At 42.5% G+C, this 14998-nt stretch overlaps 1 protein-coding gene across 9 annotated transcripts in view; it reads left to right on the top strand.

The window, feature by feature from the left end:
- Positions 1-14998, top strand: part of LOC115134994 (mitogen-activated protein kinase kinase kinase kinase 3-like) — a 76632-nt gene that overhangs the window by 25868 nt on the left and 35766 nt on the right. For all 9 annotated transcript variants that reach the window (XM_029669146.2, XM_065023114.1, XM_065023116.1 and 6 more), the window contains exon 2: positions 2538-2595. In XM_029669146.2, the coding sequence (XP_029525006.1) occupies positions 2538-2595 (58 nt within the window). The remainder of the gene's footprint in view (positions 1-2537; positions 2596-14998) is intronic.

Raw genomic sequence — 14998 nt, forward strand, 5'->3', positions numbered from 1 at the left:
GCATGGCTCTCGACCTTCGCCTCTCCCGAGTCCGTACGGGAGTTGCAGCGATGAGACAAGACTTTAACTATCAATTGGATACCACGGAATTGGGTGAAAAAATATAATAATACCAAAACGATTATGCCACTTTAATAATGTTTACATATCTTGCATTCCTCATCTCATATGTATATACTGTATTCTATACCATCTATTGCATCTTGCCTATGCCGCTCGGTTATCGCTCATCCATATATTTATATGTATATATTCTTATTCCATTCCTTTACTTAGATTTGTGTGTATTAGGTAGTTGTTGTGGAATTGTTAGATTACTTAGATATTACTGCACTTTCAGAACTGGAGGCACAAGCTACACTCGTATTAACATCTGCTAACCATGTGTATGTGACCAATAACATTTAATTTGATTTAGTTTGGGAACATTCTGACTTCCCAGTAGATTACAACGGCGATGGATAAAGTTGTGGATAAAACGTTAACAGTACGTCACCAAGCTCAAGCCTATGCAGCTGCCAACGACTCCAGTATGTTGCACCATTTATGGCAGAGCAAGACTGAAACACAGAGACAAACAACACAACATTGCTTCCCTCTGTATTCAAGCAGCACTTGGCTGCTGATTTATAACCGAGCCAAAGAAATTAGAAGAGTGATAGGTAGGCTGTGTTTTATATTTTATACTTTAGTTTATAGCTGCAGACATTACGAACTTCCCTCTTGCACCCATTTCAGCAAACGGGTAGTGCCAGCTCTATATAAGCAAATCGGTAGTGCCAGCTCTATATAAGCAAACCGGTAGTGCCAGCTCTATATAAGCAAACCGGTAGTGCCAGCTCTATATAAGCAAATCGGTAGTGCCAGCTCTATATAAGCAAACCGGTAGTGCCAGCTCTATATAAGCAAACCGGTAGTGCCAGCTCTATATAAGCAAACCGGTAGTGCCAGCTCTATATAAGCAAACCGGTAGTGCCAGCTCTATATAAGCAAACCGGTAGTGCCAGCTCTATATAAGCAAACCGGTAGTGCCAGCTCTATATAAGCAAACCAAAGCCCAAGTTTTAAATGAATTGGTCAATGCATCCTGTTATGTGCTTAGTGACATCCCATCACATTACCCTGGAGTGGGAGATGTACGTATGGTGGTACAGACATGGCCCCTTTGAGAGTCACAAGTGCGCATCTGGGCTGAAGGAGGCAGTGTCATGATGTGTTCATAACCAAGTGGGAATTTACCACATATGAAAAATCCTCTTGAATGGTAGTTACTAGTGGGAAATTACTAGTGGGAAATTCATCTATCATCCTGAGCACCCACTTCTCCAACATGGTGACCTCTGACATCACCTGCTAAGTAAATGGCCTCTAGAACAGCATTTACTGTAGTTAAATGCAACCACAAAACATTCTTTATAAAAAGCTATCTATTAATGTGGTTTTTGAACTCAAATTTGTTTACAAGCATGATTGCTGTACTTTTAATTTATGCTTGACACCGCTTGTTGGCCATTAGCCAATCCCCGTTTCTCAACGAATTCTGACTTTACAACTGGTAAATTCCCACCTCCCACATGGTTACAAACGCAGCATCAGAGTGGAACCTTGAGGCCCAACATACCAGTACTGTCACAACAGACAGGAACATTGTGAATGCTGAGCATTGTGACTGGAATTTAATTTCCCCGCTGTACTGAAAAGTGAACCATGACCCCAAGAATCACAGTACGTACCGAACACAATGTATTGTTTTTATGATCTTATTTGCTTTTCAAAGGTGAATCAGCCATCTTCAGTAATATCCATCAAACATATTTGTTTATGAATCTCTTTGCAAATATTCCATCCAGTACTATTATTATTATTAGCCTGTAAGGCCAGTTAGCAAATTTTTATTTATTTTTAATTCTCCCCAATTTCATGGTATCCAATTGTTTTTAGTTGCTACTATCTTGTCTCATCGCTACAACTCCCGTACAGGCTCGGGAGAGACGAAGGTTGAAAGTCATGCGTCCTCCGAAACACAACCCAACCGCACTGCTTCTTAACACAGCACCATCCAACCCGGAAGCCAGCCGCACCAATGTGTCGGAGGAAACACTGTGCACCTGGCAACCTTGGTTAGCGCGCACTGCGCCCGGCCCGCCACAGGAGTCGCTGGTGCGCGATGAGACAAGGATATCCCTACCGGCCAAGCACTCCCTAACCCGGACAACGTTAGGCCAAGTGCATCGTCCCACGGACCTCCCGGTCGCGGCCGGTTACGACAGAGCCTGGGCGCGAACCCAGGGTCTCTGGTGGCTCAGCTGGCGCTGCAGTACAGTGCCCTTAACCACTGCGCCACCAGTGAGGCCATGCCAGTTAGCAGTTAAGCAATGTTATCCTACAGTAGCAGCCAACTAACTGTTCTAGTCTACACACTCTCAGGCTTAAACACAGTGTTGGTCTGACAGAGGCCAGTCCTCTCTAAACTCCAGTATGTTCCCTCTTACAGACAGCTGGCTAATAAATGCTCTCTCTCTCTTTCTCTCCTCCAGGCCCGTAATGTCAACACCGGGGAACTGGCTGCCATTAAAGTTATTAAGCTGGAACCTGGTAAACTCTTTTTTTTTTCTCTCTACCATGTGTCATCACTGTTTCCCTCTCCCTTCTCCTCCTCCTTTCCTCCCCTTTGTCCCTTTTTCCCTCCTTTCTCTCCTCTCTTATCCCTCTCATCCACCATTTCCCAAGTTTTCTCCAGTCTTTTACAAACCCATTTTACACTAGGCAGTCTCTTGCCTTCTGTTGCAGACATAATCAAATGTTTATTTTGTTAATCGTCCTCTGTCCCCAACAGCTGAATCGAATTATCCCTTAGAAAGACAAGGCCGTGTCCGAATACCCATAATTGCATCCTAAATAGTAGGCCGACTGAGAATGTGAAAAAATTAAGTTTAATAGTATGTGACATTTCGAAAATCAAGTATACTTTAAATGGCCGGATGTCATACTAATTTCGGCTTTCACAACAGCAGATCAATTAGATATGGGGATGTGGTACCGAAATCAACGCAGTCACGCAGGACGCAGTATGCAAAAATAGAATGTTTAATAGTATGTGACATTTTGGAAATGGAGTGGTTTAAATGCCAGGATGTTATACTCGTCTCTTCTGTAGGCTAGGCGACCTATTTAATGTATGGATCAAGCCATAGCAGTCATTCTGTTCTCTTTCCCAGTGATCAGTGCTTTAGTTTATTATGTTGCTCTCCAGCGGTTCTGACTTTTTTTCCAAATCAAATCCAATGTATTTGTCACATACACATGGTTAGCAGATGTTAATGCGAGTGTAGCGAAATGCTTGTGCTTCTAGTTCCGACAATGCAGTAATAACCAACGAGTAATCTAATCTAACAATTCCAAAACTACTACCTTATACACACAAGTGTAAAGGGATAAAGAATATGTACATAAAGATATATGAATGAGTGATGGTACAGAACGGCATAGGCAAGATGCAGTAGATGGTATCGAGTACAGTATATACATATGAGATGAGTAATGTAGGGTATGTCAACAAAGTGGCATAGTTTAAAGTGGCTAGTGATACATGTATTACATAAAGATGCAGTAGATGATATAGAGTACAGTATATACATATACATATGAGATGAGTAATGTAGGGTATGCAAACATTATATTAAGTAGCATTGTTTAAAGTGGCTAGTGATACATTTTACATCAATTTCCATCGATTCCCATTATTAAAGTAGCTGGAGTTGAGTCAGTGTGTTGGCAGCAGCCACTCAATGTTAGTGGTGGCTGTTTAACAGTCTGTTGGCCTTGAGATAGAAGCTGAATTTTTCAGCTGAATTTGCGACGCACCTGACTGTCCACGTCCTTTTCATTTGAACATTTTGAAAAGTTTTGGTGTGTACTGTTTTGATTTCTATATGTTACAACATTTAGGTTTTTACTGATACATTTGTTGAAATTAAACAAATTTCAAGTTTCTGTCTTCAGTCCTTTTTAAATAGGATAGATGGGCTATATGGTCTACTATAGTATAGGTAGAATGTGATAGTCTGCCTATAACCAACCTGAGCAGGCCTAAAACTCCATTAGGTAGAATGTGATAGTCTAACTATAACCAACCTGAGTAGGCCTAAAACTCCATTAGGTAGAATGTGATAGTCTGCCTATAACCAACCTGAGCAGGCCTAGAACGCAATTAGGTAGACTGTGATAGTCTGCCTATAACCAACCTGAGTAGGCCTAGAACTCCATTAGGTAGACTGTGATAGTCTGCCTATAACCAACCTGAGTAGGCCTAGAACTCCATTAGGTTGAATGTGATAGTCTGCCTATAACCAACCTGAGTAGGCCTAGAACTCCATTAGGTAGAATGTGATAGTCTGACTATAACCAACCTGAGTAGGCCTAGAACTCCATTAGGTAGACTGTGATAGTCTGCCTATAACCAACCTGAGCAGGCCTAGAACTCCATTAGGTAGAATGTGATAGTCTGACTATAACCAACCTGAGCAGGCCTAGAACTCCATTGGGTAGAATGTGATAGTCTGACTATAACCAACCTGAGCAGGCCTAGAACTCTATTAGGTAGAATGTGATAGTCTGCCTATAACCAACCTGAGTAGGCCTAGAACTCCATTAGGTAGAATGTGGTAGTCTGCCTATAACCAACCTGAGTAGGCCTAGAACTCCATTAGGTTGAATGTGATAGTCTGCCTATAACCAACCTGAGCAGGCCTAGAACTCCATTCCTATTCAGAGTTTAGAGAAATTAATTACATTGGAAATGAGCTATTATCAGGCTGGTTAATGCGATGCATGTCTTTTGAATTTGGAAAATCCACCCGCACTCGGCCCCGCCCCACCTATTCAGCCAATCAGGAGCCTCTCCAGCATTGCGGCCGTGGCATACTGCATACTTTTTCCTAAACAGTACATGCTAAATAGAATGCGACGATGAGTACATAGTATGCAGTTTAAGTATGTAGTACACTAGTATGGGGATTCGGACACACCATCGTCTTGTCACCGTCTTCACAATTTAACAGTCCAATTAATGCCTTTTTATGGTTCTCTCTTATCAGTCATGATTTCTGCGTAGATGTTGGTTCACAGTACACTGATTTTAATGATTTAGATGGAACTATAAACAGCTAGTTTGTTTCTGCTTGTGATTTATGAACATCATCATTCAAACCCCTTGTCTCTCCTCCTAAAGTGTTTATTTTCTGTCTAATTTGAGTTTGAGTGTAATTTTCAGAGCCCTTTAATGGAAGTGAATGCGTGTTGCTAGGCTACATTCCAATCATTCCCCAAGTCTGGAGCACAGCTTGCGAGCCAAACAAAATAACATGCAGCACACGCAGTGTCCCAGTTTCCGCCTCCTCCTCCATAGAATGTTCTATCTGCAAACAACCACAGACGCTACCAAGCTGCCACCTAAATGTGTGTTTCTGTGCCCGGGAATCCAGTACACATGCATATCTTTACCACTACAGCTGGAGGTCTTTATTTTTCCTGCACACTGTGAATATCATTTTGTTGCGCACATTAACAATTTCTTGCATCACAAAGAAGATTAGGCTAAATTTACAAGGTGGCATCCTTGTCCGTTTTTCAGTTCAAGTGGAGGAAATCTCCTCGTATTTTGATGGCATCCTCTTAAGAGATGCAGCTGACGATTGTTGAGGAAGCAGCCTAGTCTGTCTACTGTACCAAGGTACTTTTAGACTAAAACTGTGCCTCTATTGTCTGTAGGCCTTGTCCCTTGATGTACATCTAACCCAGGGTTTCCCAAACAGTCCTGGAGACACCAAGGCGAGTCCTGGAGACACCAAGGCGTGCACGTTTCGCTTTTTGCCCTGGGGAGGGGGCTGCAGGAGCGACTTTGGGAAACCCTGGTCTAACCTGACGAAAGCTGTTCACTCAGTTTTTCAATACAGTTGTTATGAATTTAATCTGAAGGATATTTATGTGTTTTTCCTCCTAATGTGTCTGTTAGGGGTGTCCTAATGTGTCTGTTAGGGGTGTCCTAATGTGTCTGTTAGGGGTGTCCTAATGTGTCTGTTAGGGGTGTTAGGGTTGTCCTAATGTGTCTGTTAGGGGTGTTAGGGTTGTCCTAATGTGTCTGTTAGGGGTGTTAGGGTTGTCCTAATGTGTCTGTTAGGGGTGTTAGGGGTGTCCTAATGTGTCTGTTAGGGGTGTTAGGGTTGTCCTAATGTGTCTGTTAGGGGTGTCCTAATGTGTCTGTTAGGGGTGTCCTAATGTGTCTGTTAGGGGTGTCCTAATGTGTCTGTTAGGGGTGTCCTAAGGTGTCTGTTAGGGGTGTCCTAATGTGTCTGTTAGGGGTGTCAATAAGGTGTCTGTTAGGGGTGTCCTAAGGTGTCTGTTAGGGGTGTCCTAATGTGTCTGTTAGGGGTGTCCTAATGTGTCTGTTAGGGGTGTCCTAATGTGTCTGTTAGGGGTGTCCTAATGTGTCTGTTAGGGGTGTCCTAATGTGTCTGTTAGGGGTGTCCTAATGTGTCTGTTAGGGGTGTCCTAATGTGTCTGTTAGGGGTGTCCTAAGGTGTCTGTTAGGGGTGTCCTAATATGTCTGTTAGGGGTGTCCTAAGGTGTCTGTTAGGGGTGTCCTAAGGTGTCTGTTAGGGGTGTCCTAAGGTGTCTGTTAGGGGTGTCCTAAGGTGTCTGTTAGGGGTGTCCTAAGGTGTCTGTTAGGGGTGTCCTAATATGTCTGTTAGGGGTGTCCTAAGGTGTCTGTTAGGGGTGTCCTAAGGTGTCTGTTAGGGGTGTCCTAATGTGTCTGTTAGGGGTGTCCTAATGTGTATGTTAGGGGTGTCCTAATGTGTCTGTTAGGGGTGTCCTAATGTGTCTGTTAGGGGTGTCCTAAGGTGTCTGTTAGGGGTGTCCTAATATGTCTGTTAGGGGTGTCCTAATATGTCTGTTAGGGGTGTCCTAAGGTGTCTGTTAGGGGTGTCCTAAGGTGTCTGTTAGGGGTGTCCTAAGGTGTCTGTTAGGGGTGTCCTAAGGTGTCTGTTAGGGGTGTCCTAAGGTGTCTGTTAGGGGTGTCCTAAGGTGTCTGTTAGGGGTGTCCTAATGTGTCTGTTAGGGGTGTCCTAATGTGTCTGTTAGGGGTGTCCTAAGGTGTCTGTTAGGGGTGTCCTAAGGTGTCTGTTAGGGGTGTCCTAAGGTGTCTGTTAGGGGTGTCCTAATGTGTCTGTTAGGGTTGTTAGGGGTGTCCTAATGTGTCTATTAGGGTTGTTAGGGGTGTCCTAATTTGTCTGTTAGTGGTGTCCTAATTTGTCTGTTAGGGTTGTTAGGGGTGTCCTAATGTGTCTGTTAGGGTTGTTAGGGGTGTCCTAATGTGTGTGTTAGGGGTGTCCTAATGTGTGTGTTAGGGGTGTCCTAATGTGTCTGTTAGGGGTGTCCTAATGTGACTGTTAGGGGTGTCCTAATGTGTCTGTTAGGGTTGTCCTAATGTGTCTGTTAGGGGTGTCCTAAGTAGAGGTTGACTGATTAATCGGAATGGCCGATTTAATTAGGGCAGATTTCAAGTTTTCATAACAATCGGAAATCTGTGTTTTTGGGCGCCGATTTCCGATTTTTGTATTATTATTTTCATTTTATTTTGTATTATTATTTTATTTGTATACATTTATTTAGCTAGGCAAGTCAGTTAAGAACACATTCTTATTTTAAATGACGGCCTAGGAACGGTGGCTTAACTGCCTTGTTCAGGGGCAGAATGACAGATTTTCACCTTGTCAGCTCAAGGGGTCCAATCTTGCATCCTTATAGTTAACTAGTCCAGCGCTCTAACCACATGCCTCACGAGGAGCCTGCCTGTTACGCGAATGCAGTAGAAGCCAAGGTAAATTGCTAGCTAGCATTAAATCTTATCTTATCTTATAAAAAACAATCAATCATAATCACTAGTTATAAATACTAATCCAGGTTAGCAGGCAATATTAACCAGGTGAAATTGTGTAATTTCTCTTGCGTTCATTGCACGCAGAGCCAGGGTATATGCAACAGTTTGGGCTGCCTGGCTTATTGCGAACTAATTTGCCCGAATTTTACGTAATTATGACATAACATTGAAGGTTGTGCAATGTAACAAGAATATTTAGACTTAGGGATGCCACCCGTTAGATAAAATACCGAACGGTTCCGTATTTCACTGAAATAATAAACGTTTTGTTTTCGTAATGATAGTTTCCGGATTCGACCATATTAATGACCAAAGGCTCGTATTTCTGTGTATTATTGTGTTATAATTAAGTCTGATTTGATAGAGCAGTCTGACTGAGCGGTGGTAGGCAGCAGCAGGCTCGTAATCGTTCATTTAAACAGCACTTTCGTGCGTTTTGCCAGCAGCTCTTCGCAAGCACAGCGCTGTTTATGACTTCAAGCCTATCAGCCTAATGGCTGGTGTAACCAATGTGAAATGGCTAGCTAGTTAGCTGGGTGTGCGCTAATAGCGTTTCAAACGTAATTTCAAACTCCGCCAGGACAGCGGAGTCAATCACCACCTTCCGGAGACACCTGAAACCCCACCTCTTTAAGGAATACCTAGGATAGGATAAAGTAATCCTTCTCACCCCCCCCCCCCTTAAAAGACCTAGATGCACTATTGTAAAGTGGCTGTTCCACTGGATGTCATAAGGTGAAAGCACCAATTTGTAAGTCGCTCTGGATAAGAGCGTCTGCTAAATGACTTAAATGTAAATGTAAACGTCACTCGCTCTGACACTTGGAGTAGTTATTCCCCTTGCGCTGCAAGGGCCGCGGCTTTTGTGGAGCTATAGGTAATGCTGCTTCGAGGGTGGCTGTTGTCGATGTGTTCCTGGTTTGAGCCCAGGTAGGGGAGAGGAGAGGGACGGAAGCTATACCGTTACACTGGCAATACTATAGTGCCTATAAGAACATCCAATAGTTAAAGGTATATGAAATACAAATGGTATAGAGAGAAATAGTCCTATAAATACTATATTAACTACAACCTAAAACCTCTTACTTTGGAATACTGAAGTCTCATGTTATAAGGAACCACCAACTTTCATATGTTCTTTCATATGTTCTCTGAGCAAGGAACATAAACGTTAGATTTCTTACATGGCACATATTGTACTTTTACTTTCTTCTCCAACACTTTGTTTTTGCATTATTTAAACCAAAATTTAACATGTTTCATTATTTATTTGAGGCTAAATTGATTTTTATTGATGTATTATATTAAGTTAAAATAAGTGTTCATTCAGTATTGTTGTAATTGTCATTATTACAAATAAAAAAATTGTCCGATTAATCGGTATCGGCTTTTTGGGTACTCCAATAATTGGTATCAGTATCGGCGTTGAAAAATCATAATTTTTTCTTTTTTTCTACTGTGTTATTGACTTGTTTATTGTTTACTCCATGTGTAACTCTGTGTTGTTGTCTGTTCACACTGCTATGCTTTATCTTGGCCAGGTCTCAGTTGTAAATGAGAACTTGTTCTCAACTAGCCTACCTGGTTAAATAAAGGTGAAATGAAAAATAAAATAAAAAACGTACTGTGAACAAAGAATCCAGACTGAAATCATGACTGATGAGAGAGAAAAGCATAAAAGGTGTTCATTAGACTGTTAAATTGTAAAGACGGAGACAAGACGATGGCCATGTCCGAAATGAACAGACCATTCCCCATGTTTCAGCATTTTACAAATTCATTTCAATGCCAATTAAGGCAATGTGGGAAGAAATGGAATGCTTCCCAATGTCTTATCTGGTACCTATCATACATTGGTTGCGTTCCAACCCTTCATGTTTCTTTATATATTTAAAGTGATGCAGCACAGTTTTTGTATAATTTGAGCCAGTAGTTAAGAAAGTAGTGAGTCAAAACGGGTCGGCAGCGTAGCCTAGTGGTTAGAGTGTTGGACTAGTAACTGAAAGGTTGCAAGTTCAAATCCCCGGGCTGACAAGGTACAAATCTGTCGTTCTGCCACTGAACAGGCAGTTAACCCACTGTTCCTAGGCCGTCATTGAAAATAAGAACTTGTTCTTAACTGACTTGCCTAGTTAAATAAAGGTTAAATTATTTATTTTTTAAACGGCTCAGTCCTGCAGAATGCATTGGATATGCTAAAGCCACATGCACACCAGTTGTCCCTTCCGCACACTGCATCATTGCTTCCCATATGAGATATTTTAACTTGACATATTATTAATTTAGCAGACTTACAGGAGCAATTGGGGTTAAGTGCCTTGCTCAAGGGCACCTCGGCAGATTTTTCACCTTGTTGGCTCAGTGATTCAAACCGGCGCCCTTCTGGGTACTGGCCCAACGCTCTTACCGCTAGGCTACCTGCCGCCCTAGCAGTCTGTGCTGTTTCATACAGTTTGTGCAGCTAGACTGACCACCACATGGGTTATTAGCTCTGACTTTGCTGTAAGCGACTGAGGAAAAGTGTACTTACTATGGCTACTATGGCTGTCTCACCTAGCTATCTTAAGATGAATGCACTAACTATAAGTTTCTCTGGATAAGAGCGACTGCTAAATGACTTGAATGTAAAATGCTCACCTCTCCCTTTAAAACCTGTATGGAAACTCCCGCTCACCTGCCCTCAAACGGTTGGAGGATATCTCATTGCTGACTGTATTGTTGTGCGGCATGTGTAGTTGTCTTGCCACGTGGGAAAACCTAGAGCCCATAACCTAAATGTGGGTAAAAGAGCTGAGAGCCAGCAGTTTTCAATAGCACCTATAACATAACGGGAGGAGATGATCCCTATTTTTGTTGCTTTCTCTTACACACATTCACAATGTTGTTAATGTATTAACGTTAACAGAGGGGAACGATTATCTGGGGTTTGTTATTTTTCTCTCTCTCTGTGTGTTGTGTCGCTAGGCTAGCTGTCAGGCTGATTGTCCTATAGAAAGGCCAATGTGGACGCACGCTCCATGGAAATGCAGTGGCCACAGTCAGAGGAATGTGTTATTGTTCACTCGAACAAGCACTTTATTTTTAGATTTCTCTTAAGTGTGTTCGAAGCCCTGTACTTATCACATTCTTTCCATTGTCTCTGCTCCCTATTGCTTGTGCGTGTGTGTGTGTGTGTGTTTTCAAATGTCTGTGCTTCTAAGTAGGTGGGGTGTGGGTGTGTGTGTGTGTGTGGTGTGTGTGTTTTCAAATGTCTGTGCTTCTAAGTAGGTGGGGTGTGTGTTTGTGTGTGTGTGGTGTGTGTGTGTGTGGTGTGTGTGCGCGCGCTACCCTCTTGTATGTGTTATTCCCCGGCTTTGAGATCTATACACAAAGTGATGACTACAGGACACGCTTATGGAGTCTGGCTTTAGGAGATATGGAAATGTCATGCTTCAGACTTGTGCTTTTGCTTACATGCTTCAAGGTTTTCCTCAAACTTTCCTTCTGTTGACAACTGAGTTGCTTGGCTTTGAGAAAAGGTATTTTAGCTTTGACTTCAGACAGTTCTCAAACAGTAAGCTGGAATAAGCAGATGAAATGGGGTGTTTTTCACATCCACCCTACAAATGCAACTCCTTACATGCTCCATGATCCAACAAACGCTGCTACCACAACTTTTTATTTAGAAGAAAGTTAGACTTTTTGTTTTGACTACTTCGTCAGGAGGCAGGACCTGTATTACCCAGGGTCTACTACCAGCAGCAGCATTCTGCAATCAAACTGCTAATGGAATCAGACTAAGGAAACACAATACAGTGCAACCATTAGGAAATGATATGTTTGGACTGGCACACCCATCAGAACATGTCAGGATTGACTGTCTTAAAGCCTGGGTCATTGAATAACAAACACACGTGTGTGTGTGTGTGATAAAGATCTATTTGAATCCTTACAGTGAATAGGCTACTATGGATTATAAGCCGGGTGGTTCGAGCCCTGAATGCTGATTGGCTGACAGCCGTGGTATATCAGACCATATACCACAAAATGTGAAAAATAGTCAAGGGGTCTGAGTACTTTCCAAAGGCACTGTAGCTTCAGGGTTTACATAGTGAATGGTATGCTCTAGTAGTGAATGTATGCCAGAACCAGGTGTTTTGTACTACTAAGCATCAGTGAGGGATTTGGCTCAGTCTTCACTGATTGGTTGACTGGAATGTGATTTATACAGTGTGAGCATCTGAACGGCTGGGTCTGGATTTCAGAGGCAAAAACCTTGAGCTTGATTTGATAAGCCATTGCACCGGTGTGCCAGTCGTTTTCATCAGGCACTAAAGGACAACAATGGAAGCCTTAAAACACAGCACTGTGTTTACTTTATCTTCAGATTTAGCTGACGTCTCCCAGGGTTGATTCCTAAGAGTTCTCCGTACACAACTCACAATTTTCATGTCAATACCTTATTGACACATCATTTCTGATTGAAGCAAAAGTTTATAAACTGCGCTTGGATGTCATTCAGGATTCGGCCCACAATCCTTCTTTTGCCTCTGCCCTGTAGCCTATGATTTGCCCTTATTTTCCCTTTTGTGTTGCCGTTCGTTATCCTTGAGAGGTGACGTGAGGACCGTAGCGGTGCGTGGGTAAAATCACTGGGGAAACAAAGCCCCCTCCCCCCAAAGCCAAATTACATCCCATGTGTTGTGATAATTGCTTTGTTTGCTCTGTAACGTGTTAGTCCATATGCCTTGCGACCTTGCGTTAGTCCATATGCCTATATAGACCTAAAGGCAGAGACAATAAGAAGACAGTGGCAGAATAAATTGTTTTATCACAAAACCGGATAGCGACCTCTGTCCAGTGAAGTCCACAAAACATATTTAATGTACAGTAACAGACAGTTACTTTACCTACAGCATGGTCAAACAAGTGAATGTTTCCATCACTAAACAACTATTGATTTAGAACCACAGAGAGTTACCGCAAGTCACAAAGATAACAGGAGCTGCCTCCACTATTGTAGCACCATTTACACTTCAACATCATCAAATCAACTCTGCTTAGTCTAATTTAGTGACAACTATAAGATACCAAAAACAAGTTAGTCCAATCAACGTAAGCTAAAGATTTCTCTGTGTGTGTTAGTGCAAGTAGAAAAACATTTTAACTCACCCTACTTGTAGAGAAACGCCAATGCCATCCGCCTCTCTTTCATATTGATGAAACAGTCTATGACTTTGTCATACAGTACCCACTTTTAGTTTTTGTTATTCTAGGCTACGTGGCTAAAATTCTTGCATGCTAGCCTAACTTCCATTCATGGGCAATGTTGCCTAGTTAGTATTAACCTTCTACTTCTAGCTACATAATGAACTTCCATCCTCTCAGGCCAGGGCCACAACAACGTATGAATTAATGGTAGGAGCAGAATCTCCATTATATTCATTGGCCAGTATGGAGAATTAAGTAAAACCACAAGTCCAAATCTCTATCTCCATCCATGGCTAATTAGGAAAGGGCCAATTTTTTTCCTAGCTGGCTAGGAAGACAACAACACAACAAGATGCAACAATTCCAGTTTTTCTGTCAATGACGTATGCTCTCAATGGGATTTGATAGGAGGGATGCCAAATCCAAGCTGGCTTCCTTTGAAACTTATTTTCTTGGTGCACCAAGACCATTCACAGTTGATCTCGCTCAGTTTAGCTCAACACTGATTGCCATTTTTTTTTTAAACTTATTTGGGATAGGGGGCGGTATTTTGATGTCTGGATGAAAAGCGTGCCCATAGTAAACTGCCTGCTACTCAGGCCCAGAACCTAGGATATGCATATAATTGGTAGATTTGGATAGAAAACACTCTAAAGTTTCTACAACTGTTAAAATAATGTCTGTAAGTATAACAGAACTGAAATGGCAGGCGAAACCCCGAGGACAAACCATCCCCAAAAACTTTTTTTCACCCTACCACTGATTTCAATGGCTGGCACTTTGATAATAGGGCGAAATCGTGCCCGATTGCAGTTCCTAGGGCTTCCACTAGATGTCAACAGTCTTTAGAAAGAGTTTCAGGCTGGTTTTTAGACAAATTTGCCAGAAATGGTAGTTTTTCTAGGTGGCTCCCATTTTGGCTGTAGTGTTTTCAAGCTCGTGAATGAGAGCGTGTTCTTTGGTATTTTTCTCCAGTAAAGACAATAACGATTTTTTGTCTTAAATTTGAGCATTTATTTGCGTATTAGGGTACCTAAGGTTTGATTATAAACATTGATTGACTTGTTTGGATAAGTTTACTGGTAACGTGGTATCGCTCCACCGCTCTCTCCACTGGCTTCCAGTTGAAGCTCGCATCCGCTACAAGACCATGGTGCTTGCCTACGGAGCTGTGAGGGGAACGGCACCTCAGTACCTCCAGGCTCTGATCAGGCCCTACACCCAAACAAGGGCACTGCGTTCATCCACCTCTGGCCTGCTCGCCTCCCTACCACTGAGGAAGTACAGTTCCCGCGCAGCCCAGTCAAAACTGTTCGCTGCTCTGGCCCCCCAATGGTGGAACAAACTCCCTCACAACGCCAGGACAGCGGAGTCAATCACCACCTTCCGGAGACACCTGAAACCCCACCTCTTTCAGGAATACCTAGGATAGGATAAAGTAATCCTTCTCACCCCCCCCCCCCCCTTAAAAGATTTAGATGCACTATTGTAAAGTGGCTGTTCCACTGGATGTCTTAAGGTGAACGCACCAATTTGTAAGTCGCTCTGGATAAGAGCGTCTGCTAAATGACTTAAATGTAATGTAAATGTAAACGTTTGGGATTCATTTTGTATGCATTTTGAATGAGGGAAACTGAGTGGATTATTGACTGAAGCGCGCCAGCTAAACTGAGTTTTTATGGATATAAAGAAGGACTTGATCGACCAAAAGGAGCATTTGTAATGTAACTGGGACCTTTTGGAGTGCCAACAGAAGACGAGGTAAGGCATACATTATATAGCTATTTCTGACTTTCATGTCGCAACTCCCTGGTTGAAAATGATTTGTTATGCATTTGTGTGCTGGGCGCTGTCCTCAGATAATCGCAT

The sequence above is a fragment of the Oncorhynchus nerka genome, linkage group LG10 (assembly GCF_034236695.1).
Source record: "Oncorhynchus nerka isolate Pitt River linkage group LG10, Oner_Uvic_2.0, whole genome shotgun sequence".
In the NCBI taxonomy this organism is placed as follows: domain Eukaryota; kingdom Metazoa; phylum Chordata; class Actinopteri; order Salmoniformes; family Salmonidae; genus Oncorhynchus; species Oncorhynchus nerka.